The sequence below is a fragment of the Poecilia latipinna genome, unplaced genomic scaffold (assembly GCF_001443285.1).
Source record: "Poecilia latipinna isolate Pla-1442-1.1 unplaced genomic scaffold, P_latipinna-1.0 Scaffold578, whole genome shotgun sequence".
In the NCBI taxonomy this organism is placed as follows: domain Eukaryota; kingdom Metazoa; phylum Chordata; class Actinopteri; order Cyprinodontiformes; family Poeciliidae; genus Poecilia; species Poecilia latipinna.
In genome coordinates, this window is record NW_015113194.1 from 279,308 (window position 1) to 306,982 (window position 27,675).

Genomic DNA, 27,675 nt, shown 5'->3' on the forward strand with positions numbered 1-27,675 from the left:
TTCCCTATATCAAAGGTAAATCATCAGCACACTGTCAGTATGGAATATTACAATCTTAAAGCACTATTAGGGTGTAACACTTGGCAGGCTACAGCATTTCAGGAGCAGTGCATTGAAATTCTACCTGCCAATACATAATTTAGCCACTTGGACGTCTGTAATGCCATTAACTGATCCAGATATTAGCACCTAAAATCAGAAGCCTAAAAGAGGGAGCAGAGGATGGTGTGAAAGAATAAAGAGTAATAAGAAAAACAGTTGGTAATCATTACCAACGCATTACTGAATTAGAATTCCCCCATTCCGAGACATCAGATGGATTTCTATTTCTATTTGACAAACACTGTAATGTTTAATAAAACAAATGTGGCAACAATGGTGAATGAAATGTTTTTGACATTGCTTTCAAACACATATTTGTTGATCACTGTAACACCAATATCACTCTACATTTCTACATTTCATAAATAAACACTGCCTCTCTGACTCATTCTTTAATCCACATCAAAGGATGTTATCCATCAGGATTAAATTAATCCAAATTCCATTTCTGGCATTTCATTTCTCTGACAGGCAGATGTTTTGCATGTGTCAATATTGTTTTGTTGTTGTTGTTGTTTTTGAAGGTTTTGTATTCAAAACCTTAAAGGAGTTTTTTTTTTTTTTTAAGTTTGTATTCCTACACTTATGTTGTTTATTCTTGTTTTTTATGTGTCCACACAGAAGTATTGAATGAGTCTGATCAGTATTTATATTTTTCAGTATCCTCTATTAATATTTCTGGTTGCAATAGCTATCTCGTCTGATATAAAATTTTTAAAGATTGCGTCACACTACAATAAAGGTGAAATTTTAATGTGATGTCTGGGCATGTATTGTCTCTTATATAGTTACTGTCAGTATATGAGATTGCCTGGTAAAATAACATTCAGACATTATTTAGGAATCTCAGAGGTAAGATTAGTGTTTTAAGCTTAACTCTGCATTTCAGGCTCTTATTTTGAACTATATAAGGGAGTAGTTGTTGAGTAAAAATAAGCTTACATAAGAATTGAAGAAACCTTTACCACTTTAACCATATGTCTAGTAATATTTTAGCCACTTAGCAACTAACAGTTAAAGTAAGATTTAACTTTGTAGCTTTCCATTTACACAAAACGGATATTTTAGTTTTTAATGTGTCGGGATTGAAAATCATGGTCTCCAGTTCAAACTTTAAAGTACTTAAAGTGAACAGGATAATAAATAATAATAATAAATAATAATAACTAAAACCAGCTTCTTTAAAAAAAAAACACTAAGAGATATATTAAACCTTTGCTCTAGTGGTAAAACCACAAAACAGAAGACTTTTGAATTAGGACCATAAAGCTTTCCCAAGCCCATAAAGAAGACAAACAGGGTTTCAATATTTTTCACTGATTAGATCCTTGAAAAAAAAAAGTTTGTGATCTATATCAGTTTGTTAAAAAAGACTTTTAGTTTTTCAAAGAAAATTGTATGTCAATTATTTCCTCACTTCCACTTGATCCCAACATGTATTGTTTTGTCTGTTGAGCTAGGTGGACTTTTACAGTCTTTCTTAAATATTTTATGTGAGCCTACATGTTGTATTTGCAACATACTAAGCAGCATTGTTGATAGATGCAGTAAGACAACATGTTACATAGCTAGAACTAATGGCATGATGTCGATATAATAAACCTTTTACAATAATAGAAAAGTTATAAATAAAAATGAATAAACAGCATATAAACAGCAACATCCTGAGTAAAATGACATTTACTTCCTTGAATAAATGTTTGTATGCGTGTGTGTGTGTGTGTGCGTGTGTGTGTGTGTGTGTGTGTGTGTGTCTGTTTAAGTAGTAAGAAAATTCAAAGTGTATTTACCTAAATCCAAAGAAGCGAGACTTGGATCTGACCCATTGGCCAAATACATCAAAGAAAAAAACAGACTTCAAGCAACCGGAGTGGCATTGATGGCCAAGAATACTGACCAGAGAACCGAAAGTAAAAAAAAAAAAAAAAAAAAAAAACGAAAGAAGGAAAAAGCTTTGCACACATATTCAATATTTCAAGAATGCGTGTGCGCTGGTACTTGGGGGTGTGAGTGTACGTGTGTTAGCTCCGCCCCCACGCCTTCTTCTCCGTGACGTTCCGGGCAGAATGTCGCCAATCGGCTTCAGTTGTAGAAATGGCAGCGCTGAGACAGGAGCATCGGTATGGGCTCTCCTGTGGAAAAATTAACAAAAACAACCCGAGTCAAAGTCTTTACCACGTCAAACTCACTGACACGGCCATCCGGACCCTGGAAGCCTTCCAGAACCTGAAGGTAAGCAACATCACCCGCTTTAACTTTAAATCCACTGTGGCTTTTATTATTCCTGTAGGAACATTTTCTGTTTTCTTTATCGTCTCTCTCCCAACTCCGGGAATTGCTTTGGAAAACATCGCTTGGTTTATGTTTCGCACGGCGCACAAATAATATATTTTTTGAAAAACCCACAAAAGTTCAAATAGCTCTTTGTTTTGAGTATGGACTGTCTAAATTTCAGACCAAAAGGCGCTGGTGGCTGATAAAAGCAGGCTGATTTAAACGTATTCTCGCCCACTCAGAGAAAAGGCAGAGCTGAATTTATTAGGATCTAAACATGCAATTCTTAATATTTTTAATTTACTCCCCCATATTCCATAATTCGAACTGACTTAAGCAAACATAATATAAATTGGGCTAGATTTCTATGCGGTGTTCTTTTCTCTCTTTTTTTTTCTTTTTTAACCGAGTCTCCCTAAAAACAAACTTCTCATTTTTCATCTGACTATTACAAGCAGATATTTTCTCTCGGTTTATGTAGGCTACATCCCACCTAGTGTTGAATGTTCAGACGACGTCCGCTGAACGTTGTCTTGAACGTTCGCTGAACGCCGCCGACGTTTTCCGGACGTCAAAATGAAACACCATTAAACCATTAAACTTTCAGCTGAATGTCCGCCGGAAGTTCGCTGACAACTTTCAGAGGACATTCGCAGTAGGTGAAAATAAAATGCTATATATGGTTCTACTAGGTCGGTTGAAATGCTAATATGGCAGCAATATATTTGGAATGCAAGGTTTTCATGTGGAACAGTTGTCTTCCATTTCCTAGGGAAATTAATCCAATGGTGTAACAAATTGTAGAAGAAAAGCCCACACTCACTGTTTTAATGTGGAAAAGTTGTCTTCCATTCCTAGGAATATTAATCCAATGTTGTAACAAATTGGAAAATCGATGACGACCACTTAAAACACTTGACAAAGAATGTATTAATTTTACACAATCTTAAAATGTATTTTGGTAGAAGGATGAACGCATATGTTTCCATTTGTTTATTTTTTAAGGCAAACTGCTTGGCTTCGCTCGTTGCAATACATTGGATATTCGATCGAGAAAATGACTTGCCTTTTCAGATTCGGAACGCTGTTTTATTGCCTTTATGGCCCATTAGATTAGTCAGAGATCATTTAGTCTATCCAAAATGCTCTCTCTCCGCAGCAGTGTTTGATAAGACAGAGCTACAGTTGTGACTGCAGGAGGAGGCTCATTTAGTTGAGGGATTTTTTTTTTTTTTTTCCGCTGTCAAAACAAATGAGTCTGTTTTTGTGTGCGCCACATTCCCGAGTCGCATACAGCTTCTAAACCTGGACCCCGACCTTGGTGGTTGAGCTGGATAGTAAACAGCTGGGTTCGGTGGCACTGGCTCTGAAAGTTGTTGTGTATTGTTGATGCCCGCCCATCCCCGGAGCTCATTGGTCCGTGAAGCGGAGGAAACTCCGGAGCTCTCCCACAGCCTGACGGCTTCCTCCAGACCACAGCAGGCAAACAGAGAGGGGAGGAGACAGCAAGTTTTCCAAGCCGTAGACCACCCCAGAAAAGACCGGTTGAGGACACCCCCTGTGAGGGTAGAAGGTTTATGTCCTGCAGAAACCCGAACCTGACAGCTGCTGCTACTTGCTTACAATCAAGGGTGAAAAGAAACAGGGGAATGAGACCTCAAAGAAATGTTTTGTTTTTGTTTTGTTTTGTTTTTTTCCGCATTGAAAGTCACCATTACTGAAAACAGGTCTAATAAAAAAATGTAAATAAAACACTAAAATGCAGCATTTTAAAAGTTAAAATGGAGATAGCCTTTAAGAAAAAAAAGGCATTGCAATGAAAAAATAAAATCAGTGCCATTTATAAGTATAGTATAGTTGATTCGAATGTTGATCAATCTATTAGGCCATAAGAAGATAGTTTTATTATTCCTAAAGTGGGTTTGGGCTGCTTTGAATCTTTACATTTGTACCCATGCATTAATTAATGCATTATAAATGTAACTATATTATTTTCTGAAGACTTTATTTTACACCTCTTTTGATTCCTATGTGGATGGCTCTTATGAAAAACGATTCAATAACACCAAAATAATTGAGCAATCTCCGGTTTTATTTACTTGAGTCATGTAACAGTGACTCCAGATAATATTAAAAGAATATTATCGATAGACTTTAAATCCTCATTTATCTAAGCTGCTGTAAACTCTCCCTGGCCAGTTCAATTTGGCACAGGGTCAGTATAATCAGTCCTGTGAAGGATGACTCTCTTCTGTTACCCAAGTTGAGAATAGCCACAGGAAGAAAACCATAAAGAGGTGAAACGACCAGCACCCTTTCAAAGCCAAGGCTGCCATCTTCATATATTTTTATACTAATGAAACCACTTGTTTTTTGGGGGGTTTTGTTTAAATAATTTTATTGACACTGAACTTTTTATTATCGCCTGCATATTTGCTGATATATTTAGTCACATAAAATTGTTTCACATTAGTTTTTTGTTTGTAAATGATTTTTTTATTTACATTACAGCAGTTTGCTGCCAACGAGGCCTGTTTTATAAAGTAAATGGAAGCTGAATGTCTGTTGAAGTAAGACTACAACAAACTTCACAAGTTTTTGCAAAGTTTGACAAACAAGAACTAACACATATCAATCGCATATAAGAATAATGGAGCTGTGGTGTTGATAATTTAATAATGTTGTTACTGGTTGATAGCTACTATACATCCAATACAATGCACTGTGATAAATATAGAAATGCCTGTGGAATCAAGTCAGTATCAAATATTATGGTGATCTAATATTTGTAATGTAATCTTCACTCTGAAGATTTTTTTTTTGTTCAGATTAGGGATGGGCAGCATGGACAAAAAAAAAATCTACTGGAAACAGGATTTAAAAAAAATGACTTTCATTGTTAAAAGCAGGACTCAAATAAGAACAGAATAAAATAAAAAATACAAAGAAAAGCAAAAAAAAAAATGTTCAAACAGTGAGCATATTTATCTGATCCATATTGTCAATTTTAGTGGTTTGCAGACACTGTTACAACAAATAATATGATCGCTGTCCATCTCTAGTTCAGATTCAGTTTTCAAGGGTACAAAAGTGCATTCATTTCACCGTTCTTAACTATAATCTTATTAAAACCATAAAATAAAAGAGGAGATGGTGTGGCCCAGACAAGTCTGAGTGGAAATTTGTCAGAACAGATCACACATGAGTTGTTATATTTACCTAGGGTTCGTGCTTTGTCCTTTGGTTTTAAAAGTATATTTAACCACATTTTTATTTTACACCTAATTACCACTGGAATTGCGTGTTTAAAAGAAAAAAAAAGAAAAAAAAATATTCACAGAAATCACAAATGTGACATGAAGAAAATCTTCTGGTGGCAGTAGAATAATTAATTACTTCCACTTCTCTTCAGGTTAGAGCCAGAAACTCTTAACCTTTATACTTACTGTGGAACGGTGATTATAGCAACAAACACCGAGGCATGCAGAATGGCTACATATTTTTACCTATGATATTTGAACTGCTTCGTAGATTTGAGATGAACATGATTTGCAATTTAAATTGGACATTTTCTTCCCTTCTTCACAGGCTTCACTATCAAACCAGCCAGTAATTTGCTTCAAGGGAAGCCAGGGGGTAAGATGTTTTCCATATTTTCTGTAATGTTTCAGAAACTGAGAATATTTTTTTTTCCTGTTGAGCACATTCCTGAAGATTTCTCTTTGCCATCTTGTTAGATTATTTCATATTGAATTATCACTTACCATAGGTGCATGTCTGTTTTTCCCCAAAAGTTGGTGAATGATGGGGGTGCCATTATTGTTGTGCCAGAATTATATTGTGGTCGCTGTTAATCCAGTTCACCTCACAGCCTAGGGTGAAAGGTGTGATTCACTTCCACAATAGTACTTTGTTGTGTCAAGAATCCTTTATTAGACATGTCTAAACAGACACCAGGTGGATAGTCTTTGAGAGAGAAAAAAAAAATCATTTGGTACAGAAAGCAGGAGGGCCTTTCTTTGAAGAGCCTGAAAAGAAAGTTGGGCAACACTTTACTTGAAGGGGGGTGAATAAGACTGTCAAGACACTTTCATAAACATGACATAACACCTGTCATGAACATAAATAAGCCTTCATGAATATTTTTGACTGTTGTCATAAAGCGTCATTCGGTAAATTATGACACTTTTAATACAAAGTTGACATTATTCAAAATGTCTTTATGACAACTTGACATTAACTGTTCAAACTTTACCTTTAATAACATAAAGTTACCTAATTTTTAAAGTGAAATCAGTAATTACATCAGTAATGATTTATTGGTTAATGTCAAGTTGTCATAACAAAGGCATTTTGAATAATGTCAACTTTGTATTAAAAGTGTCATAATTTACCGAATGACGCTTTATGACAACAGTCATAAATATTCATGAAGACTTATTGATGTTCATGACAGGTGTTATGTCATGTTTATGACATGTGTCATGACAGTCTTAGTCAACCCCCTTCAAATAAAGTGTTACCGAAAGTTGCCTACGTCCAGCCAGATTAGCAGGGTCAGTACTAGACTCTCCTCACCTCTGCTCGTTAGGCAAGTACATTTTAACAGCACAATCGGCTCTGTCTGTCAGGGGCCTTTCTAATCACTACAAGAGCTGATTCCACTGACGAAAGTGACTTTGCTCTGTACACAAATACTGGCCCTGTGCTCTCACACGGGGCCCTAAAAGTCCAAAGACAGGGTGTGCTATCACTCCCTGCCTGCCAGGTTACTGGGTCAGGCGCGCAACTGGGGAGGCTTTGTTCTAGGGAGGGGCATGGGGTTAGGGGATTTGGCAAACCTTAGGGAGTCCCCAAGTCTCCATGCTTGTTGTTGGCATGAAGACATGAAAGACCTGAACAACTCTAATGGCACGCAAGCAGTGGGCTTTTTTTTTAATTAATAAAAAAAAAAAAAAAAAAAAAAACACCATGCATGTTGAAGTGCTGTGACATATCTGTGAAAACACCTGCTGATTAACCTGCTTGTGAGAGTGTGAAGCAGTGTCAAGTGACTGCAACTGAAGTTCCCTTTAATCACTGAAAAAGAATTGGTGATTATATCTTGGCTGGCACATTACATATTCAAATTGCTTTGCAGAATTCAAGCATGGGCTCCCTCCCCCTCCGACAATATTCCCAGGGTCGGACGATTGGCCACTAATGAATGAGATGCAGCCATTGCTCGCGTGGGGGGGAGCCCAGATTAAGCTGTTACTGGGGGGAGGACGCTTGTGAATTTGGCAGTCTGGCATGAGACACACCAAGATAATGTCCAGTATGTCTGTCTATATCGGAAGGTTACAGGATTAAAGATGTAATACTTCCTGTGGTGTGTGTTTGTTGGCTGACTCTTTTACAACAGCTCGCCCCTTCCCCCAGAACTCGCATAAGGTTCAATAGGTCATTTGTCCACTGACAACCGCCAACTGTTGAGCTTTATCGTAAAAACCACAATTGCTACTTTTTGATCCTTGCCCTCACTGGCTTATGTTAAATTTCCTGTAAAGGGGGCACTTGTGTGGCCACAGAAACCATAAGAATTCCTCAAATCACAGTCCTGGCGTCACTCCAGGGTTTAGCGGTGCCGGGGGCCAGGGCGCCTATCAAGAAATAGCAAGCTGAGGTTTTCGGCAGCTTCTCTCTGTCTCTGCGGCATTTAGCCCTACTACTGGAAATAGTCCTGCCAGGCTTGTAATCATGCAACGCAAGGCATAGTGTATGAGACCGTTGAATTTGACATTCAAGCTGAATTTGCAACTTTGAAATGACAGCAGAATACCACTTTTTATAATGACACATACATCATAGAAGGAAAATGACATGACTTCAAAAATGATACAAACCGTAAGCCCATATACTGATTAATAAACGGCATATGGGACAGAGATGCACAGCAAAATCTGCTTTGAATTCACAGAGGGATTATGAAATGCATTGAGAACTGGTTTGAGTTCTCATGGCCTGGAATTTCACATCTTTGTGCTTATTTTCCTTTCAGGGCTTTGGGAGAACTGACTCTGTGGTTATAGATTTTCATTTTGTTGCAAAAAGATAGAAAATATATAAAACAATACAGTTAAATCCCTGTTAATGGAAAAGTATTTTTTTTGCATAAATGTTTTAAATTGAGCATATTTTAATGTTATACAAATATAGTTAGATCAGTTTTCAAATACTTATTTTATTCATAAAATTACACAAACAAAACCCTAAGTTAAAAAAAAAAAAAAAAAATTCCTCCATGTAAAGTCCTGAATTAACTGTGATTAAACACATGTTTTATAAACCTTAATCCAGTTTCACAAGCAACACCCAATGAAAGCCAACTCTTGAAAAAAGTCAAGCATAGAATAGTGATGTAATGGTCTTGGGTTGCTTTGCTGTGTCAGGACTTGAAAGATGTTTAATTAATGAAACCACAAATTCTGCTCTTTATAAAATCTTGATGGAAAACATCTGGCCCTCAGCTAACATCCAGGACAATAAATTAAAGTACAAACTGGCTCAAAAGAAAAACATTCATGTTTTGGATTGGCTGAGGCAAAGTCCAGACTTAAATACGACGAGGGCCATGACAGCATCTTATTCACACTGTTCACTGTTTATGCTCGATGAATTAAGTTTGGTTGGGATAGCTTTCCCCCCCCCTCTCCCCTCTTAATAAGTCAAATCATCACTATACAGTCGTGATTTGTATCTACTTAGGTCATCTTTGCCGGTCAGTTTGATTATCTAAACCGTGTAAATCTGGCAAACAAGCAAAAGCAATAAAATATATATATTTTTATATATATATATATATATATATATATATATATATATATATATATATATATATATATATATATATATATATATATATATATATATATTTTTTTTTTTTTAAGGACCCAAATACTTTGTCATACAAGTGAACATTATTTTCAATCAGTCTTCTTTTTTTATTTTTGATTGATTGACTCATTCTGTTCCGTTTAACTTAGTTAACACTGTGCACTAGACAGCAATTTGAGATTTTATACTGTAGCATCAAGAAAACTGTTTATTTTGTTGCTTGTAAACATGGACATTAAAGTAGAGATATGTATGTTTTGCTCTGTCAGGTGTTACGACAGTTTAATCCCACTCTCGCCTGATAAATGCTGAACCACAATAGCCAGGGTAGTTGTTTTGGTTTATAGCCCTGTCTCTTTTTATGTGCACAGCTGTCACATAAAGGCAGCCTGTGTGAGGATGAGGGGAATGTGGAGGTCCTCTTAAAAGATATTCTCATGACGACTGTGTGTGAAGGCAGAGCCTTCCCCTGGGCTCCTTTCCGCAGGTCCTGTTGATTATTGTGCCGTTTCACCCCGTGTCTTGGCTGAATCCTTGGGAGACATCAGGGCTTCCATCTCACACTTGGCTGCTCTGACTCTCTACCCCCACTTCGCCTCGTGCTCGACCGAAAATAAGCTTTTGCTCTGTGCGAGTGTGTACGTGTGCATGCACACATCACTTTTTTTTTTTCTGGACACTAATTAGAATAACAATAACTGGAATGCAGTTTGATGGTCGTTCTCTCCCAGTAGCACAGCAGTGAGAGGGAGAGCTGTCCCACGTGTTTCTGAAAGGGCACACGCCTTTCTATTGAGCCAGATGTGTTAAGCAAGGCAAATTGTCTGCATTCTCTCTTTGCCTAAGGCTCTCTGGAGTTTTTCTTTTTCTTTTTTTTTTTTTTTTATCACACAGTATATTTTAGGATCAAGTCTTATGGGAGTCCTGCTGCGAAAGAGAACTTTTCGAGAGAATGGGGGTAGTGCTATTGTTTTCTTAAAATATATATTTTTAAGAAGATCTTAAAACTAGATAAATGCAATGGATGTATCGCAGTATATCACACAGGACAACTTGTCATAACTTTTTTTTTTTTAACTTAGCCACAGTGCAGGGACAGATTGACAATGATGCTACATCTTTTATTCACCAGCTAACTGAACAACTTAATATATCTAATTTTGTGCTTTGCGACTTTATCAGTAACAAAGCCATTTTTACCACTTTTAAATATTATACAGTGGACTCAGCAATTGCTACACTTTAAGCCCAACCCCACACACACGCTGTTGTACGATTTCTGTTGTTCTTCAGGCCAATTTCTGTACAGCTTCAACTGTCTGACAGATGGCCCCACATTTAAAGTCAAGGTCCTGCGGCACCAGAACAAGGCCTAAATCGTCAACACTCCACGTCCGCACTTGACATTTAGCAAAATGTCCTTGTGTGTTGATATGCTGCGTTTAGTTCAGCCGAGCGTAGGGTTGTGTATGCAGTTCAGCATCTTAAGCACCTTCATTTCATTCACGTCTCCAAAACTTTTGTGGTTTGTTTGGAGAAAATGCTACTTGTTACCTTTGGCTGACACCTCATGCTTTTAAGTCTCTGTATCTGGCCTGTCATGAAGGATCTGAACTCACCGTAAACTCGCCTCCTTTGTTTCTTTGGAAGAGTGGCAATTGTTTAAAAACAATAGTCATTTTTGGACTCAACTTTATCACTTGGTGGATATTGTGGTCAAACTGATAACTAACTCATCAGAAATGACACATGGAAAGGAAAAGTGGGTTAAACAGTGGAACAGGTGGGAGCACTCTAACAACAAGGGAAACCAACCTCTGTGAAATGAGATCAAATCAAGTTCTGAATCAATTAATCAATTTACACTAAATAACTCAGATTATTTATGTTAGTAAAAATACATATTTCAAAAATACTTGGATCTCACAATTTAATTGCAATTTATTCAACTGAAGACTAATCTTGGTTTTATGTTTAGAATAGTTGAATCTGAAAAAAAAAAAAACAGCTTACCTCTAATTAAACCAAAATAGCTATGAGTTAGTAGGTATTGATTAGAGTCACATAATCACATTTCCATCCAATAGGATTTGTGTAGTTTTTACACTAATCCAAATCTTTTACACCACCTTTGGTGGTCAGTGTTAATCATTCAAGGATAATTTTATGAAACTATTAACTAATAACTAAAAAAAAATATATGAATAATTATTTCAATAAAAAAACACTTATTTCTGATAAAACTGCTGACACTTCAGTGCAGTCACACTCCATCTTGATGTGGAAGGGACCTTTGAGGAGAGATGGCAGTGTCAAGTGCAGAGAGACTGCAAGCATTTGTTGAGGTTGACAGATTAGGCGCAGCTTTTAGGAAAAAGACTGATTCTGCTTGGCATAACATGCAGTACCTTGGGGGTTGCTCGACAGTTGCCCATCCCCATATCGCTGCACTAATTCGCGTCAGTCCCAGCCACCCCCCTCTGCCTCTTTTTCCTGTATCTACCAACCCCCCTCAGTGAGGAGACCCTCAAACATCACTACAGCATCATTCGATGCTCACTAAAAACAGGCTGCAAGTGGTTTGAAATGTGTGTTGCTGGCAAGGTTTAGACCTTAAAACGTGTTACTAATTTATTTTTACCAACATTTCCACCCTACCGTTACTGAAAGTGTCACTAAAGGTAGCAAAATGTTTTCCTCTGGTGGTAAAACACAAACTTGCCCATTGAATGATGGATGGTAGCATCCATCATTTTAGTAATAATAGTAATGCCAAAATCAAGTCACTCCTCTCTGCACTGAGCTGCACATTCCTAGAGGAGGAACTATTTAGAGCCATCCCTCATACACTGGCTCCACTTAGTCACTGAGACCACCCCCCCATCTTTTCCATGCACATGCTCAAGCCCCCAATCCACCCCAATCCCTCCTTTTACCACCAAGCAAGACACAGCCACACGTCCCTGCCGTTCATGAATAATCCAGGCTGCCCAACAGGCCATTGCACTCAGCTTTGTGTGTGTGTGGGGGGGGAGCAAGAACAAAAGACTGACAGCTCACAGAGCAGCTTTGGCTGAGTAGGCTCAGATGAAAAGACAATAGTAACTAGTGTCAGTACAGGCAGGGGCAGGAGGAAAAGACTTTAGAGAAAATCACATATCGAGGCGGCAGTTCGCATCTCATCTCAGCTCTGCCATGCCAAATACCAGAACTTTCATTCTTGCCTTCATCTGCAAAGCAAAGAGAGGCAGTGATAGACTCTCTTTTTTGACCTTTCCCTGCATATACTTGGCTTTGTTTTAACAAAGCAAAGGGCAGGCCAAGTCTTATTGTTACGTATGTTATATTTTCCTCAAGACAAACAGTCTGACCTGCTCCTAAAGTCACAGAACTTTAACAAGAACAACAAAAATACTGGCCCCTGTCCTTGTTCAACTGCTGAGCCCCCCTGCCGGTTTTCTGTTCCAGTCCAGTTCACACCTTATAACAGCTTGAAAGTATTTGACATCTCTAAACACACAGGGCCTGGATTAGCAGATGTGGTTGGACTGGAGCCACAGAGGCAGTTATTGTATTAGGCTGTGCTCTGTTTGGGAGAAGTGTGGGGGGGCTGAAAACTGTTCGTCATCTGGTAGCTCTAACTGTAACTGTCCAACAGCTACCCTATATTCTTCCCCTTATAATGAGGGGATTTACTGTGCATGAGTCTCACTGTGACTAATAATGACCTGATGAATTTTATTGAACCGACACAAGTTAGCAGGATTCTCTGATTAGAATAAAATGGACTTAAGCTTCCTTCAGAGTAATGATTACCAGACTTAATGTCTCAAGGATCATAATTGGAAACTTGTAATGCATAGGTAAAATAATTAATTTGCTTTCTTTCTAAGGTAGTTAGGGATGTAATATGTATGATACACAACATTTGCTTTATTGGACAGGAGATTAAAAGTATTTTCTTAAAAAAAACAAGGAAAGTAATGGAAATGGAAAATAGTTGAACAAAGCTGCAAACTGTTGAAAAAAAAAATCTGTAATTAAAGTTTTAGTTCTCCAAAGACTGCAGGTTTTCAGTAAAACTCCATGTAATGTAGCCCTAACACAAAACAAGCAGGCTTGAAATAACATTTCGTTTCGCTACAAATGGAGTAGAGGTTTCACAGATCACAAACTATGTTTAAAAGACTATTTCGTCAGTGTAAAAGGATCCAGTCCAAGTTTCACCAGTCTAAATATTTAGATTTTTCAAGTGATGGTCGTTGGACTGAATTTATGTGGCACTTGTCTAGAAGTACAGATGACTCAATGCATTTTATTCTAAAGCCACATTCATCCAATCACACTTACAAACACGTGTGAATTCATACACCAATGCGCAGATTGGTGGGCAACTTGGAGTCATGTGTCTTGCCCAGGAGCACGTCAATGTTTGGCAAGAGCAAACCGGAACCGAACCAAAGGTTTGGATTGTAAGATGACTACCACTTACCCACAGCTGCCCCAAAGATAAGAAAATGAAGCAAATCATATGTCCACTTCTGTGTTCTGACTGAGGGCCAAAATAAATGTGAAATATTTTCTTATTGTGTCACCCAGTCATGTTGACAGCAAATGGAAAAGACTGAGAGACTTCCTCTGGGTGGGAAATGTTGTAAACAGACACGGGCTGGAACGTCACTGCAAGTATAGTGACACTTTCAAAAAACATAGTTTTAAAAAAGCAGAAAAAAAAATCTAAGGGTTTTAAAATCATAACTTTTACAAACATTGTTACACCTAAATCACTGCAGTTTTAGGGTATCAGATTGTCTTGTTTTTAACGTGAATGCAGTACGGCACCCAACAGGTTGAATAAAACCCATTGTGTTGACAATGCACTAAAAGAATCACATGCAGTTATGTAGAACTGTGTAACCAGAGCTCCTTTCCATGGCATGTAAGCACACGTTTCCCCAGTTCTTGACCTGGGAGTGTTAGAGTTCCATTTCTCTTTCAGCTTTTAGCAGCAACTTATTAACTGCATGTGAAGCTTTGTTAACTTGATAAAAATGTTGTGTGAGCTTTGTTTTTGACTAGTTTTTTTTTTTTTTTTTATGTGTTTACTTATTGATGACTGGATGTGGCTTTTCCACAGAGTCTGACTGACACCGGCCTCTGTGTTAACATTTAGCCTCAGCCATAAGCTAGATGTTTGACCTCACCCCTGCATGTGACCTGTGACACTATGAGGCTTGCCGTGCTGAAAAACAAAAACGCTACACACAAATACACTGACAGCCTTGGTGGAATCTGGCCAAAGTTCCACATGGAAATGCCCATAACTGTGTCTTTATGCAAATCTTCACCTTCTACTTGACTCACAGGCAAACAAGTATGTTTTCATCAAAGGTGATTAATAGTCAGCGTTAATGGCTGGGTGGGGAGATACCTTGGCTTTGATGATGAGTATATTCCACTGAGATCATCGTTGTAATTTTTTGAAGCTGGTGATGCCACGGCATTTTTTTTTTTTTTTTTTGCAGAGTTCACTTTACTTGTTAAAAGTATACTATACTGCAGAGCATTATAATCATAGATATGTTATCTAATGACAGTCAAAGAACTTACTGTGTTGCTCTCTTTCTTTGAAGAAACACATATTTTGTACAACAAAGATTAGGCATGGGTGAGTATAGGATTCTTAAAATTATAGACTAATGCCATATGATGACTATATGAACTTTGAGTAGAAATAAGGTTTTGCTGTTCAGTGGTATAAAAACATAAAAAAAAGCAAAAAATGAATTGGATATTATCCCTTTTATTTGAAAAAGAAAGCAGTAGTTATTCCTTGTTGTTGCTGAAGTAATGAAACATTGATAATTATGCATTATCTGTTAGATTTATTGTTATTTTTATTGTAATATAAACAGAGACAAGAGAGAACACAGTACATCACATTTGTGAATGTGTGAAGGGACTTTAACTGAAATAAAATGCCTAATATAAAAAGCCAATACCACAAAACTGAACTTATCTCAACACCATCAATTATTAGTGAAACTATATTGCTCATCCCTAGATGCAAATTAAATCAGGAGGCCTGATCTTGATTTTGAATAGTGATAACTGATGGCAACCAAACCTTTTATCTAATCAGTAAGTATTTGGATATCTTTAGGTTTTGATTGAACAAAAGAAATGACAGGAGTTGAACAAACTGTTTAGATTTTCTTTTAGACGTGGTATTCTGTGGTGCCATCAGCAATCAGTCCCTCACTTGCAGTAGACAGATGACTTCAGTTTGTTGACTAGGATAGAAGTCGTCAAGGGAAACTTGAACTAAGTTTCATTAGGAATCTGTGGTGTCTTAAAACAACTCTTAACAATTCAATTCAAAAGAGACAGAACTGTAGCAGTGTACAAGGCAGTAGAAATACAGTTTGCTATGTTTGTTCCAAACATGGCCAAGTTTTTTTTTTTTGTAATTTTTTTTTATTTAAGACATTGTACTAAGCTGTCTGGCTACAAGCCAACAGCTCAAGCAATTACTCCATGACTTATGGTTCATAGGAACAGAGGCTTCTCTGACTGGCCTCACTGTGGATTCATAGCACTTTCGGGATGCGCTTGTGATCCCGTGATTAGCCGGAACGGCTCTACTTGTGGGCGTCGGGAACTGCTGGGAACTAATGGGTTAAATGACATATGGTTATGAAGCTTGGGAAGGAAGCTGTGAATAAAGTGGGGGTGACCTCTGAACAGTCTGACCCGAGTGACATTGATTAAAATTAGAATGTGAAGTGTGTACGGTGGCATGGATCAGGATGACAGGCAGATCTAATGCATGGCTGCAGGGGAACTCGTACTGCTGCCATCAACTGAAAGAGGGGACGTGGTGGCATTATTACGATGCTAAACATTTCATCTTATCAGAGACCTTTTGTTCAGATTAAATCTTGCATTTATCAAATAAAAAAAAAAGAAGAGATGCACTGTTTAACCTGTTATTAGGAAACTCTTTATTTGTGGCTCTTTACATGAAAGATCCAGGAAGGCTCGACTCCCTGCTCATATTTTTTGCTTGCTTTGGCCGATCGTTCCTAGTTAGTGCATTGTGTTTAACCGCATCCTGTTAACAGCCAGACATAAATGGGTCAAAATTAATGGTCAACTGTGTCTCAAGTGTCCTCGGCCTGGCGGGGCGCTTTGCGTGCTGCATTGACTTGGGTGGACTTGCGCGCATGAGGGGAAGCTAGAGGCGGATGGGGGTAGGGTGAATGGCATGCGTTGGGTTTTAGAAGAGAAGGAGGAGGGGTGTCGAGGAGACATGCTGTTCATTGGCTTCATGTTGCAAAGAAAAAAAAATGCTTATGGCTTTGCTGCATGACTGGGCATTTGTGACAGCTAAAGTCCTGCCTGTCACATCTGCTGGGAGCAGTGTGCTGTCAGCCACAAGACTGGTAATCAATCACTTATGGGGTGTGGCTAAAGAAGCAGTTTCAATGAAACAAATTCAGGCTTTGGTTGAAGTTTTTCCATAAATAAATGGAAGATTAAAAAAAAAAAGCCATAACTCAATCTAGGACATTTTATTGACAGAAGTTGTAAACTGCCCATTTTCAAACTGACAAACTGAGATACGGCTCCAGGGAAATGCAGAGGGAAGTAACTACCCGACAAGGTTTTAAAGGATGTTACCTGTAGGTTAATGACTTTCTATGTTGAACTATCCTTTTAGTAGAAATGGGTTTTTGGGTCATTTTATGTAACAGGTTTCTAACGGAGGTAGATTTTACGCCATTGGCTTGTTTGCTGAGAAGAAGCAGTGGACAGATTCTTACACGAGAAGCTAGAACCTGCGTAAAAGAGTTGTCACTTTTGTTCTATGTTATGTTGTTGCTATCATACTGGATCTCCTTATGACTGGCTGCAGGTCATCTTCTTTGACCTGGGAGGCGCCTTACAGCCCTAATGACTGGCCAGCCTGGCAGATTATTTAGGTTACATTTATTGGATGGAGCGACATAACAAACCAGGGACTGTCCTGAGTAGTTTAAAAAAAAAAAAAAAAAAAAGATTTTTTGTTGTTTTGGTCTTTACAGCATTTCTGAAATTACACTGAATTTGTTCAGGCTGTGTCTAGGAGAAGTAAAATAATCCTATTACATAACACGCTGCTCAAAATAGCAATGACAGCAGATAAATGCAATCCTGTCAGCAAACACAGAAAACTGTTAAAGGTTAAATATTACCTCAGTGTTACGGTTTGCACAGCTAGTGTAATGATTAATCTTTCGTCTAATATGCAGTACATTGAAAAAAATATGCATATATCATTACGCTGAGTCAGATTTCCGACACAAAAGTTTTTGAACAATATCTGCATTTTATGTGGTAGGCTACTAAAATGAAAATGTATAAAGTTAGAGGGAAATAAATGTTTTTTAAATGATTTTACAAATGGATGGAAAACTAATCCAGATAAAAGTGGAATGGTTTAAATTAAAGCACATAGATGTATTCGAATGACCTAGTCAAAGTCCAGATGTTGAATATTTCTATTCAAACATGAACTTTTCTTCCATGCTAAACTTAAGCTATATTAGATAAAAGGATGGTCAAAACAGAAATGTTAAAGCTATATTTTGTTTTCCTTTGACTCCTCAATAAAACGTTGCTTTGTGTACATCTGTCACATAAAATCACACACAAAAATAAAACAATAAAAAAAATAAATCACGCCGTCATTTGCAATGAAGCGTTACAAAGTTCGTGGAAAGTCAATAGTTTTGCAGGGGACTGCAAAGATATTCTAGCTTTTAAAAATGTTCCTAACAGTTTCACACTCATATTTCTTCTGTTTTTATCTTTGGCAGTACATAAAGATCCCAGCACCGACCACTGAATCTCCAGATGGATTCAGAGTCTTCTCATTTTACCTTTCCAGTGACAGCAAAGACAAGCCTCAGTCCAGCTTTGACTGCATTCACCAGTTTATCTCAGGGTGAGCAGCACACAGAACTTTTTCCACTGTCGACCACAAATGGAATTTAAAGTAAATGTGGTGTCAGGCTGCAACCGCGGGGCTTGACCAAACACTGGCCTCTCTCTTCAACCTCACAATAATGGACAAAACGCCTGCCGGGGCCAAATTCGGCTTTAATAATAACCTGAGGGCTGTCAAGCCACATCGGACCTCAAAGGTGTGACCATTGACGACAGAGAAGCAGCATTTCTGGCTTCACAGAGTCAATGGACTTCTTCAGAGATTACATCAGCACCAGAGTCTTTAGCCTCTAAAAATTAGAACCCCTTGCTTTAGAGGTCAGAAGAGGTCAATTTGCTTCATGTGGTTCATAGAACTTGTTGTGTTTTGCAAGAAGTTAGTGTGCACTCAAGCAGTCCAAGAATTCTGTCACTGGATTTAATTGTAAAACTAAAATACTACCAAATATATGAGCACATCATTCCTTTTGCTGCTTTAGACAAATGTAATGTTGGCTAAGCTGCAGGACTCAACTTGTTGTTTTTTTTTGTTGTTGTTTTTTGTTTTTATGTACAGGGAGGGCAGGGATCACTTGGAGAGTAAGGGGAGCATTCAAGACAAGATCACCGTTTGTGCCACAGACGACTCTTACCAGACCACACGCGAGCGCATGTCACAGGTGGAGAAGGACATCTGGAGCCGCACAGCGATTGAGATCAAGCCAGGACCAAGTAAGTTTTGGAGTTAAGAGTTTCAAAGTTCTCTTACATGTTCTAGCATTAAAGGGGTAGTTCAGAATGTTTATATTTTGAAGTGAGGCTATATTAAAAGGTACTAAGCAGGTAATATCTCACCAGTAGAAGATAATCGTCTTAAGGTCTTCATTTAGTACAAATTCTGAATCTCTCTAATGACTGACTTTTATGGTCTAAAGATGACTAAAAATCTCAAGACTATCGTAGTAAGTTCATGTGAATGTAATTTTATGAAGATTTATAATGTCATCATCCACTGATGATTATTTGTCATACTATTTAAAGATCTGGCTCCAGGTATTTAGAAGTATCCTTTTAATGCATATTTTGGTTAATACAGATAACTTGAAACATTTTACTGCTTCCAAGTCATTCCTTGCCACCAATTTCCCTTGTCAACAATATTCATTTTAAGCAACAGATATCTCATATTTGCTCTAAGAGGTTTATTTACAATTATTTATGCAAATAAATAATGTGCATGGAAAATCTGGCTAGATATTTGTCTGAAATCTAGCCAGTCCAATTTATTCTGGCATGTTACCAATTTCCAACTCAGATTTGTTGATAAAAACAAAATTTGCTAAAATAACAGAGGCCTCACAATAATAAAGGTAATTCCACTCTTGGAAAGTTAATTGTTTTTAACATTTAAAGGTGTTGGAAAAAAAATTGTGTCTAGCTGTTGCATTATGCAACGTGTAAATTTATTTCTAGTTGCTGAATTTACTTGATGAATGATGGGGCAAATTTCAAAAATTCCTACTGAGCATCATGCAGGAATATGGTTTCCCATTTTACTCAAACATGTCTTCTTCTGCACATCGGGAGATTCATTTAAATGGGTTATGGCTCCCAGTTTGAGCCACATGGCAGGGAAGAGTGCACAGTTGTTTTGTGGTCACGTTCTGTCTTTTTATGGTACAGTAATGCTACACTTCTCAGAAAAAAATGCCTATACACCAAGTCACAATTATATACTGCAGTAAAGAAGAGAAGAAAAAAAAAGTTGACCATTTAGATAATAGTGTGTGATTTTAATGCATGGAAATGAAGACCTGGCAACTACATTGAAGACTTTGTAAGCACCTGGTGCTAAAATAAGTAAAGAAAAAAAAAAAGTACATTGAAAGCTATCCCCAGTAATATTACCACATGGCTAACAGATGCTAAGCTTATTGTTTGGCTAGTTCTCAGAAACACTTCCACAGTACGGTAAAGTTTCAAAGCAGTACAAACAATTATGACACAAATATGTCCCTCGAGCAGTTCTAGTTTAAACTTCTGAAGGGATGTCTCTAGTTGCTGCTTGTTTGAAATGTTGCACTGCATGTTTTAGTCAGAGCTGAATAGCTCCATTACTTGGTCTAAGGTAAGTGTTAACCATACGGTCTTTTAGAAACCTTCAACTTCGAGCAGCGCCTTGCAAAGGTATTTATACATCCTGGAGTGTTTGAGCATTTCTTGCATTGTAACCAAAAACTATAATGTTGTTTATAGGGATTTTATGAACAGAACAGCTGTACTGAATTTAAATTAAGCAGTGGATGAATTTTTAAATTTAAATAGCTGACTTAGAAGGCAAGAAAATCTTTATAATGTAAAAAAAAATAAAATAAAATAAGTAAGTTTCAGGAACACAAATGCTTTTGCACGACCCTGTATATTTCCAATTGTTTGAGACAATAACACCACCAGGATATGTAAATAAAGTCAAGTATCAACCAAGCTCTCTCTGTTGACACACAGTTTTAGACTTTGACCTTTAATAACCTTCAAACCAATGTATGGCTTAGGATTGTAATGAGATTACTGTCGGCAGACATCCACAAGAAGTGACCTGGGTCCAGTTGAATTAGTTCTGTAACATGAAGAAAACCTTCTCTGAGCTAATTGCTTTAGTTTCCCCACCCTACCTGTTTACTTAGGAGAAGCCCATTCTACTATCTCATCATTACACTGGTGCAGCCTCTACACACACAAAAAGAAAAAGAACATGCATGAGCTCGGCATTGAGCTCTGTGCATTAATGCATGTAAACTACTTTTTCAGACTGCCATGTAAATTCAGTCTTATCTGTCACACCTCCATAAAGTTGATTCCATTAAAACAGAAGAGATAAAATGACAAAAACGTATTGTCTGCCTGTCATGTGTGGGCTTGACTTAGAAAATTAGGGCATGATTTGTATATCTACCCTCAGGACAGGATCGGGAATGATAAGAGCCTTGTTTTCTCAGGATACTTTCACTGCCTGAGTCCTGTTATCAGATGAGTTGAGAGCATGTTCCTCTTTAGTTGAGCGCAGTATTTAGCCGAATCAAACAACTTGAGATTATTGGAGTAATACCCACTACCTCTAATAAACTTGATCTCTTTAAAAACTCTTTATCTACTTTATTAATAGGTAAGTGTGTGAAGGTGCAAAGGAAACAGGGCCTGGTCTCCAGCTCCGACAGCAGTAATAAGCACTCCCCCAGCAACAAGAGGCCCCTGCTCCCCAGCCCGGTGGCACATCGGCCCTTAAGGGATCGCATCATTCATCTCCTGGCCCTAAAGCCCTACAGGAAGCCTGACATGCTACTATGGCTAGAGAGGGAGAGGGCCAGCCCAAAGGACAAGGCTGATCTGACCTCTGTACTAGAGGAGGTAGGAGACTGGTGGATTGATATATTGCAATTAGAAATTAAAAAAAAAAAAATGTATCTTAGACAATGAGCAAATTTAAATGCCTTTGGGGTCTGGTATAACACTGAAAAATTAAACATTATATATAAGAATTGTATAAATCCACCCATGCCTGGTCATCAATTGTGCAAATAAAAATAATCTGATACTATTAGGTCTATGTCAGGCATATTTCCTGTGTTCACATTGTTTGAGGGTCCCAATGCAATCATCAATTGGAGACTGTGCAGGCAGTGGTAACTGTAATTAGCGCTGTGCTTTAATTATCTTTGGATGAGAAGATAGTGTTTTTGACAGGAGAAGGGTTGGGATGGCACAGGCTGGGATTCAAGTCATCGCAGAGACTGTTGGTTGCTTTGGGTATGTTTGTGTTAGAGGGGTTGGTTAGTTAGTTAGTTAGTTAGTTAGTTAGTTAGTTAGTTAGTTAGTTAGTTAGTTAGTTAGTTAGTTAGTTAGTTAGTTAGTTAGTTAGTTAGTGATAAAAATAGTGCAACAGTGCTGTGTCAGAGGTTACAAGTACAGCTAGACTTGTTTCCTGTTAAACTACTTTCTGTCCTATAACGGGAATGTTGGTTTTCCAGGTTGGTAAGCTGAATCCTAAGGATAGCAGCTACTCTCTGAAGGATGAGCTTTACAAACTTGTCCAAAGAGACTGGCCTGGATATCTGGAAGAGGAAAAGCAACTTATCCACAGGCTTCTCATCAGGTGGGAATTCATTTAGGCCAAATATGAAAATTTTGCAAAAGACAAGACAATATTTAAATGTTTTTATTATTATTAATTATTATTATTATTATTATTATTATTTATGATTGTTACATACAGTGTAATTGTAAATATTTTCACTTTTTATACTTTCTTTGCACATAAATTGAAAACTGTTTAGCTTAGCATAAAAGTGTGAGACAGTGTTCAACAACAAATATGACTTTACTTTTAATGCACTAAGAAACTTGTTTAGCCTCTTGTGTAGATCAAGCAGACACATTCTAATACGGTCATCGCTTATTGAGTTATTGTGTGTAGCACTATTGGTGTCAGTCTGCTTTGATATTTTTCTTTTCTAATGCTGCTTCTAAATGACAACTCCTTTGCTCAGAAGAATCTTTTAATCGAGACATCAAAGCAATGGAAAATTTTTCATGCACTGTGCTGCCAAGTGGCAAGACTTGCGAGGCTAAGCAGTTAAGGAGTGATCTTTAAGTGCCTGCCAGAAAACATGGAAGCCATGTGCTCCAGTGCCATTTTGGAAAAAGCACAACTCCCACTAGAATCTTGCAGCACTCCTGCTGAGTGTAAAAGCTTTGCAGTTGTATCCATTCAAATATTTTGCCAAAAACAAAAAAGCTGTGGTTTGAATAAACTTGAAGCATCTTCTCTGTAGTCAGTTTATCTGATAGGCTACTTGTACAAAGCATTCTAAGAACTGTTGGTTATTGCTACTTAGTGGCTAGGAACTCCACTATTACTGTCACTATTAATGAGAAGGCAAGAATTCACTGCAGTAAGTGACTTTTGGTAATGGCATCTGTTCAAGGAAGGAGCTGAAGGAAGCAGATTACCGGGAAAAAAAAAACAAAAAGGCTTTGGCCATAAAGAGGTTAAATATGCAGCTATTGTTTCTCATACGAGTCTGTGTTTAGTCTCTGTGGCCAGCTCCTGTGTGTTATTTTACAAAAACACAGTTGCATAACTTCTGTAATTATTTCTTTTGTGGAAAGACTTCCACCTCTATCTTTTCCTAGCTGTAATTGCTCATCCCATTGCACACAAATTCTGTGTTCTTCGTGTTTTGCTTTATGGGCCATTTACCTTAAAGTTAGTCTAAGTAAAGGTACTGTGTTCTAAATGTCTTCACAGAAAACTTCAGCCACTGCACAACAACCAATCGAGGAGTCCCCAGTCCATCCATTCGTTGCACAAAACTCTTGGGGATTCTCCCTCACGGCTCAGTCCTGCCAAAAATCTCTCAGTGGTAAATATTCATGTTGCAAGATTTGTCTTGTTTTTATTTCCTAATTTTCTTATGACTAAAAATGAGCCATTGCCCTCTTAATCCAATGCACAAACAAAATGCATTAACAAAACTAACTCAAATAGCTCTTACTGGAATCATACAATGGGACATAAAATTACATGGTTAGTTATTTCCCAGAACCAAAAAGTGAATAGATAAGTGATGTTATGTTCTGTTTTATGGAAATGTCTGGATAGGCAACTAGTCTTTAGTCTTTATAGACAAAGAGAAGTATATATTTTAAATCTATAAAACTTTGCATCGATTGCAGGACCAAAGATAAAAAGTGACAGAGTTTTCATCTCCTCTCTGCTTTGCTTTAAATTTTTTGTGTCTCAACAATGATAAAGTTTTAAAAAGACAAACAAAAAAACTCCAGAAGTAATTCAAATGCTTTAAACCTGTTTTTATTTAGTCATATTCACTTATTTGCATATTATTTTTACAGAAATGTATGAATTCATGTCCTAAAACCTGCTTAATAAATGTGTTTCTAATTGGAATATCAAAACAATCTATAAAAATAATAATATTGGTCACTTAGGGAATGTGATTAAAAATTAAGCAACCAATATGCCTCAGATATTGATTGTCTTGGACATACAGACATCAAAGTCGATTGTGTAAAGTGAATTTACCTCTGCTTATTTGATATGAACTTTTCTCAGTTTTTTTCTGTATTCGGTATTTCTTCTAAGCTTACTGTTGCTATTTTTGAATGGTATGTTCATTCTCTAAGGTGAATTCAGCGCTATCTGAAGAATGACTAATTTATCCACAATACTGTAAAAACCCTCTTCGAAATTTTCTAGTAATATTTAATTTGTTTTCTTTCCCCTTCGTTCTAGAAACGGTCACTGGTTTTGGACGCTTCCAGCATCCAAACCCCCAAAAAACAAAAGCTGTCGGAACACTGTCTGCCCCTTCAGTCGCCCTCTCATGCAGACTGTGGCACCAATGGGGCTCGTAACTCCTCCAGTCACGGAAACTCTTGTGCGGCGACAAAAACAGAGTTTGACATAACCAATAATCATCTTCAGGGAAACCCAGTCGGTTTGTACTCGCCGCACAAGCTCAGCATGCCGTGTGCTATTTCCAAACTAGAGAAGACGGAACCGGCTCCCATTTTACCCAGTCCTAAGCCTCGACACAATGGCACCTCTATATGCACTAAACAGCAGCTCGCCAATGGCCAGCACAAAAAGAAAAGGTCCAAGAAACACAAAGACAAGGAGCGAGATCGCTTAAAGCCAGACTGGATTGAGACTAGTCCAGACATGAAGCAGAACCAAGAAAATGTTAAAGGTGAATGCCAAAGTTTTATCAGGTCATAATTTGTTCTGTTTTGCTGTTAAGATAAGGACAAGGTTGTGCAAGAAGGTCGTTTAAAGAAATAATAAACTTTCCAAGATTGAGTTATAAGATTTTTTTGTAGAATTAATAGAGGAGCATTTTATAGAATTTGATCTAAGACAGCAGTAAGAACAGTGACTCTGTTGTCTGTTGATGATTGACTGTGTAACAGCTGGGTGACCTATGGCCGAGCTTGTCAGCAGGCAGATTTACCTCCTGCTTTGCTCTGTTGACGTAACTGCTCACCTTGGCTTGGATCGGTTATCAGAGACACCATTAAATAATTTCTCTCGATATGACAGACTTGTTGCCAGATTATATACTGAAATTAATCTTTCTCCCGAATGTGTCTTTTAAACAGCTACAGACCACGAGCGAGACAAAACACCTGTTAACCGAGCCTCAACTGAAGAACTGCCCGACTATTTCATGTAAGGTTTTAAACATTTTTTTATATTAACCTTTTTTTAATGAGTAAAACGTAGCCAACTTTCTTTACACCAGTTGCCAATTCAACATTTCACAGCGTAGTTTTGAATTTCAGCCTACTGCTCGAAGGAAAAAACAAAGTTTCCCTTAACAGTACGGTTCTGCTTCAACCCATTCAGATAAACAGAGGAAGATTATATAAATAAGGTGTCACAAAGCTTCTCTGAGAATAACTCACAAAAACAAAAGATCTTATGTCCTACATTTATACATCTGCTCAACACACCATGCTCTGATCTAATTCTTGCAGAGCCATCTAGTGGACGGATTCAGTACATACTCAGTTTCCAGAGATTAAGACATGTTTCCTTTTGCTTTTCAGAAAATACAGCACTGTAACAACACTGGAGCAGCGGCAACTGTACCACGATGACTTCTGTGCTGAGTACGATGAATATAGAGTTCTTCATGACAGAATTGGGGCCATCACGGAGATGTTTATTCAGTTGGGCTCAAAGATCAACACTCTCACACCGGGTACACAGGAATACAAGGTACTTTTTGTACTGAGAGCCTGCTGAAACTGCTTCTTTTAGGAAAATACCAAAGAGAAAGCATAGCATGTACAGCGCAGTAACCACTCTCTTTATTATTTTTCCAGCTCATGGAGGACCAAATACTACAAAAATATCGAAAATATAAGAAAGTAAGATATTTTTCAAAGGTTTATTAGCTTAATCACTTCTTTTGCAATGTCCTGACTTTGATGAATGCCATGTTTGTCATACTTGCATAGGTAAATTTAACAAAAACAGAAAAAGTTTTACAATGATTCAGAACTTTTTTTGTGGATTTAATGGGAAACATCCATCAATAAAAGTTTAACACAGACTCTATTCCCTTTCTGTTTTTTTTTTTTTTTTTTTTTTAGAAGTTCCCTGGATACCGGGAAGAAAAGAAACGGTGCGAGTACCTCCACAAAAAGCTGTCGCATATCAAATGCCTGATCGTCGAATATGACCGGACACAGGGATTAGTTTCCTAGTGACTGCACACTACCCACACCGGGTTGCAACAAAAGTGGACCAAAAGACTCCAGGTGGACCCAAAGACTGCCCAGCCAGGTCCCAGAGATGCTGAGACACTTTATTTTCCTCCACAGTGTCAATGTAATGGAGGGCGTAAGGTGCTCTGTCAAAAGTGGGCCGAGACCGCCTACTCGTGATCAGATGTTACCTTTTAAAGCTCTGTTTTTTCAGCTCTATTTATGGCTGGAAGAGCTGGTTTCAGTTCTGCTGTAAAACACGACAAGTAAAAAGGAGAGGCCAACAGATGTGATCCTTCCTACCTAATTACATAATTTGTAATTATATTTTTAAACTGGTTGAAACTTTAAAGTGTCAATTTGTAAGTAACTAAGTGATGGTACAATCAAACTTAGGGGTATAAAATAAATTCCACTGAAGTGTTTATATTTAAATACAAAAATTGTTAGTGGATTTTAAGATAGAAAATATATTTAGGATTATGAATTATTAATTTAGTACAATAATAAGAAACACGCTGGCAGCAACTGCATCGTGCTAGTTATAAGTGCACTGTAAGGCTTTTTAAATTAGGTTAAAAATGGCAAAACAACCATTTGTAGATCTCAGCTTGATTAAAATTTGCCATTCATCCAAAAACCTGCAGAACTGAGACCTGACCTAATATTGATCACTAAAGTAGGATATATGGAGAGTCAAAGGTTGAAACGTGTGTCTATGAACTACAATCAAAATTAATTTTAAGCCTGCTAATGTTCTGTCTCATTTCTCAGAAATGCCAAATGATTTCCACAGATAAAGCAGTATTTTTCTCTGCTTTTCATGCATTTATGAACTTAATTTAATTCAAGTGATATTTTCAATGTCATTCCATTTCACGTAACTTATTCAGGGACTTGCATAATTCATGTCTTTGTATGTGTGGGTCACTTGGGTGGATACAAACATATGGTGTAGCTCTTGGTTCATGTCAAAAAGCAGATTAAAGCTATGTTGATGAAAATCATATTGGTTCCACAATAATAGTTCCACTGTATATTTGCTGGATCTCACATACTGTGCACTTTTAGAGTCAGTTTCACAAATGTAGCCTACAGTGCCATGAACTGCCTTTTAATATGAAATGACTATCAACATACTCATCTCTCAAGTCCTCTGACCAT

At 37.6% G+C, this 27,675-nt stretch overlaps 1 protein-coding gene across 1 annotated transcript; it reads left to right on the forward strand.

Moving 5' to 3' along the window:
• Positions 1–1,941: 1,941 nt before the first annotated feature.
• Positions 1,942–27,295, forward strand: LOC106953401 (RNA polymerase II elongation factor ELL). Its single transcript, XM_015042138.1, has 12 exons — positions 1,942–2,334; positions 5,965–6,012; positions 18,114–18,241; positions 18,800–18,954; positions 21,386–21,627; positions 22,248–22,372; positions 23,528–23,642; positions 24,533–24,989; positions 25,399–25,468; positions 25,849–26,020; positions 26,128–26,172; positions 26,398–27,295. The coding sequence occupies exons 1-12, from the start codon at positions 2,197–2,199 to the stop codon at positions 26,509–26,511; spliced, it is 1,809 nt and encodes a 602-aa protein (XP_014897624.1). The 5' UTR covers positions 1,942–2,196; the 3' UTR covers positions 26,512–27,295.
• Positions 27,296–27,675: the final 380 nt, after the last annotated feature.

Bases quoted from the DNA above. Each gene is read 5' to 3' on its own strand.
- LOC106953401 (XM_015042138.1), top strand. From the start codon at position 2,197: ATGGCAGCGCTGAGACAGGAGCATCGGTATGGGCTCTCCTGTGGAAAA. The intron at 2,335-5,964 runs GTAAGCAACATC...CCTTCTTCACAG, and splicing joins AAGCCTTCCAGAACCTGAAG to GCTTCACTATCAAACCAGCC. The intron at 25,469-25,848 runs GTAAGGTTTTAA...TTTGCTTTTCAG, and splicing joins GAACTGCCCGACTATTTCAT to AAAATACAGCACTGTAACAA.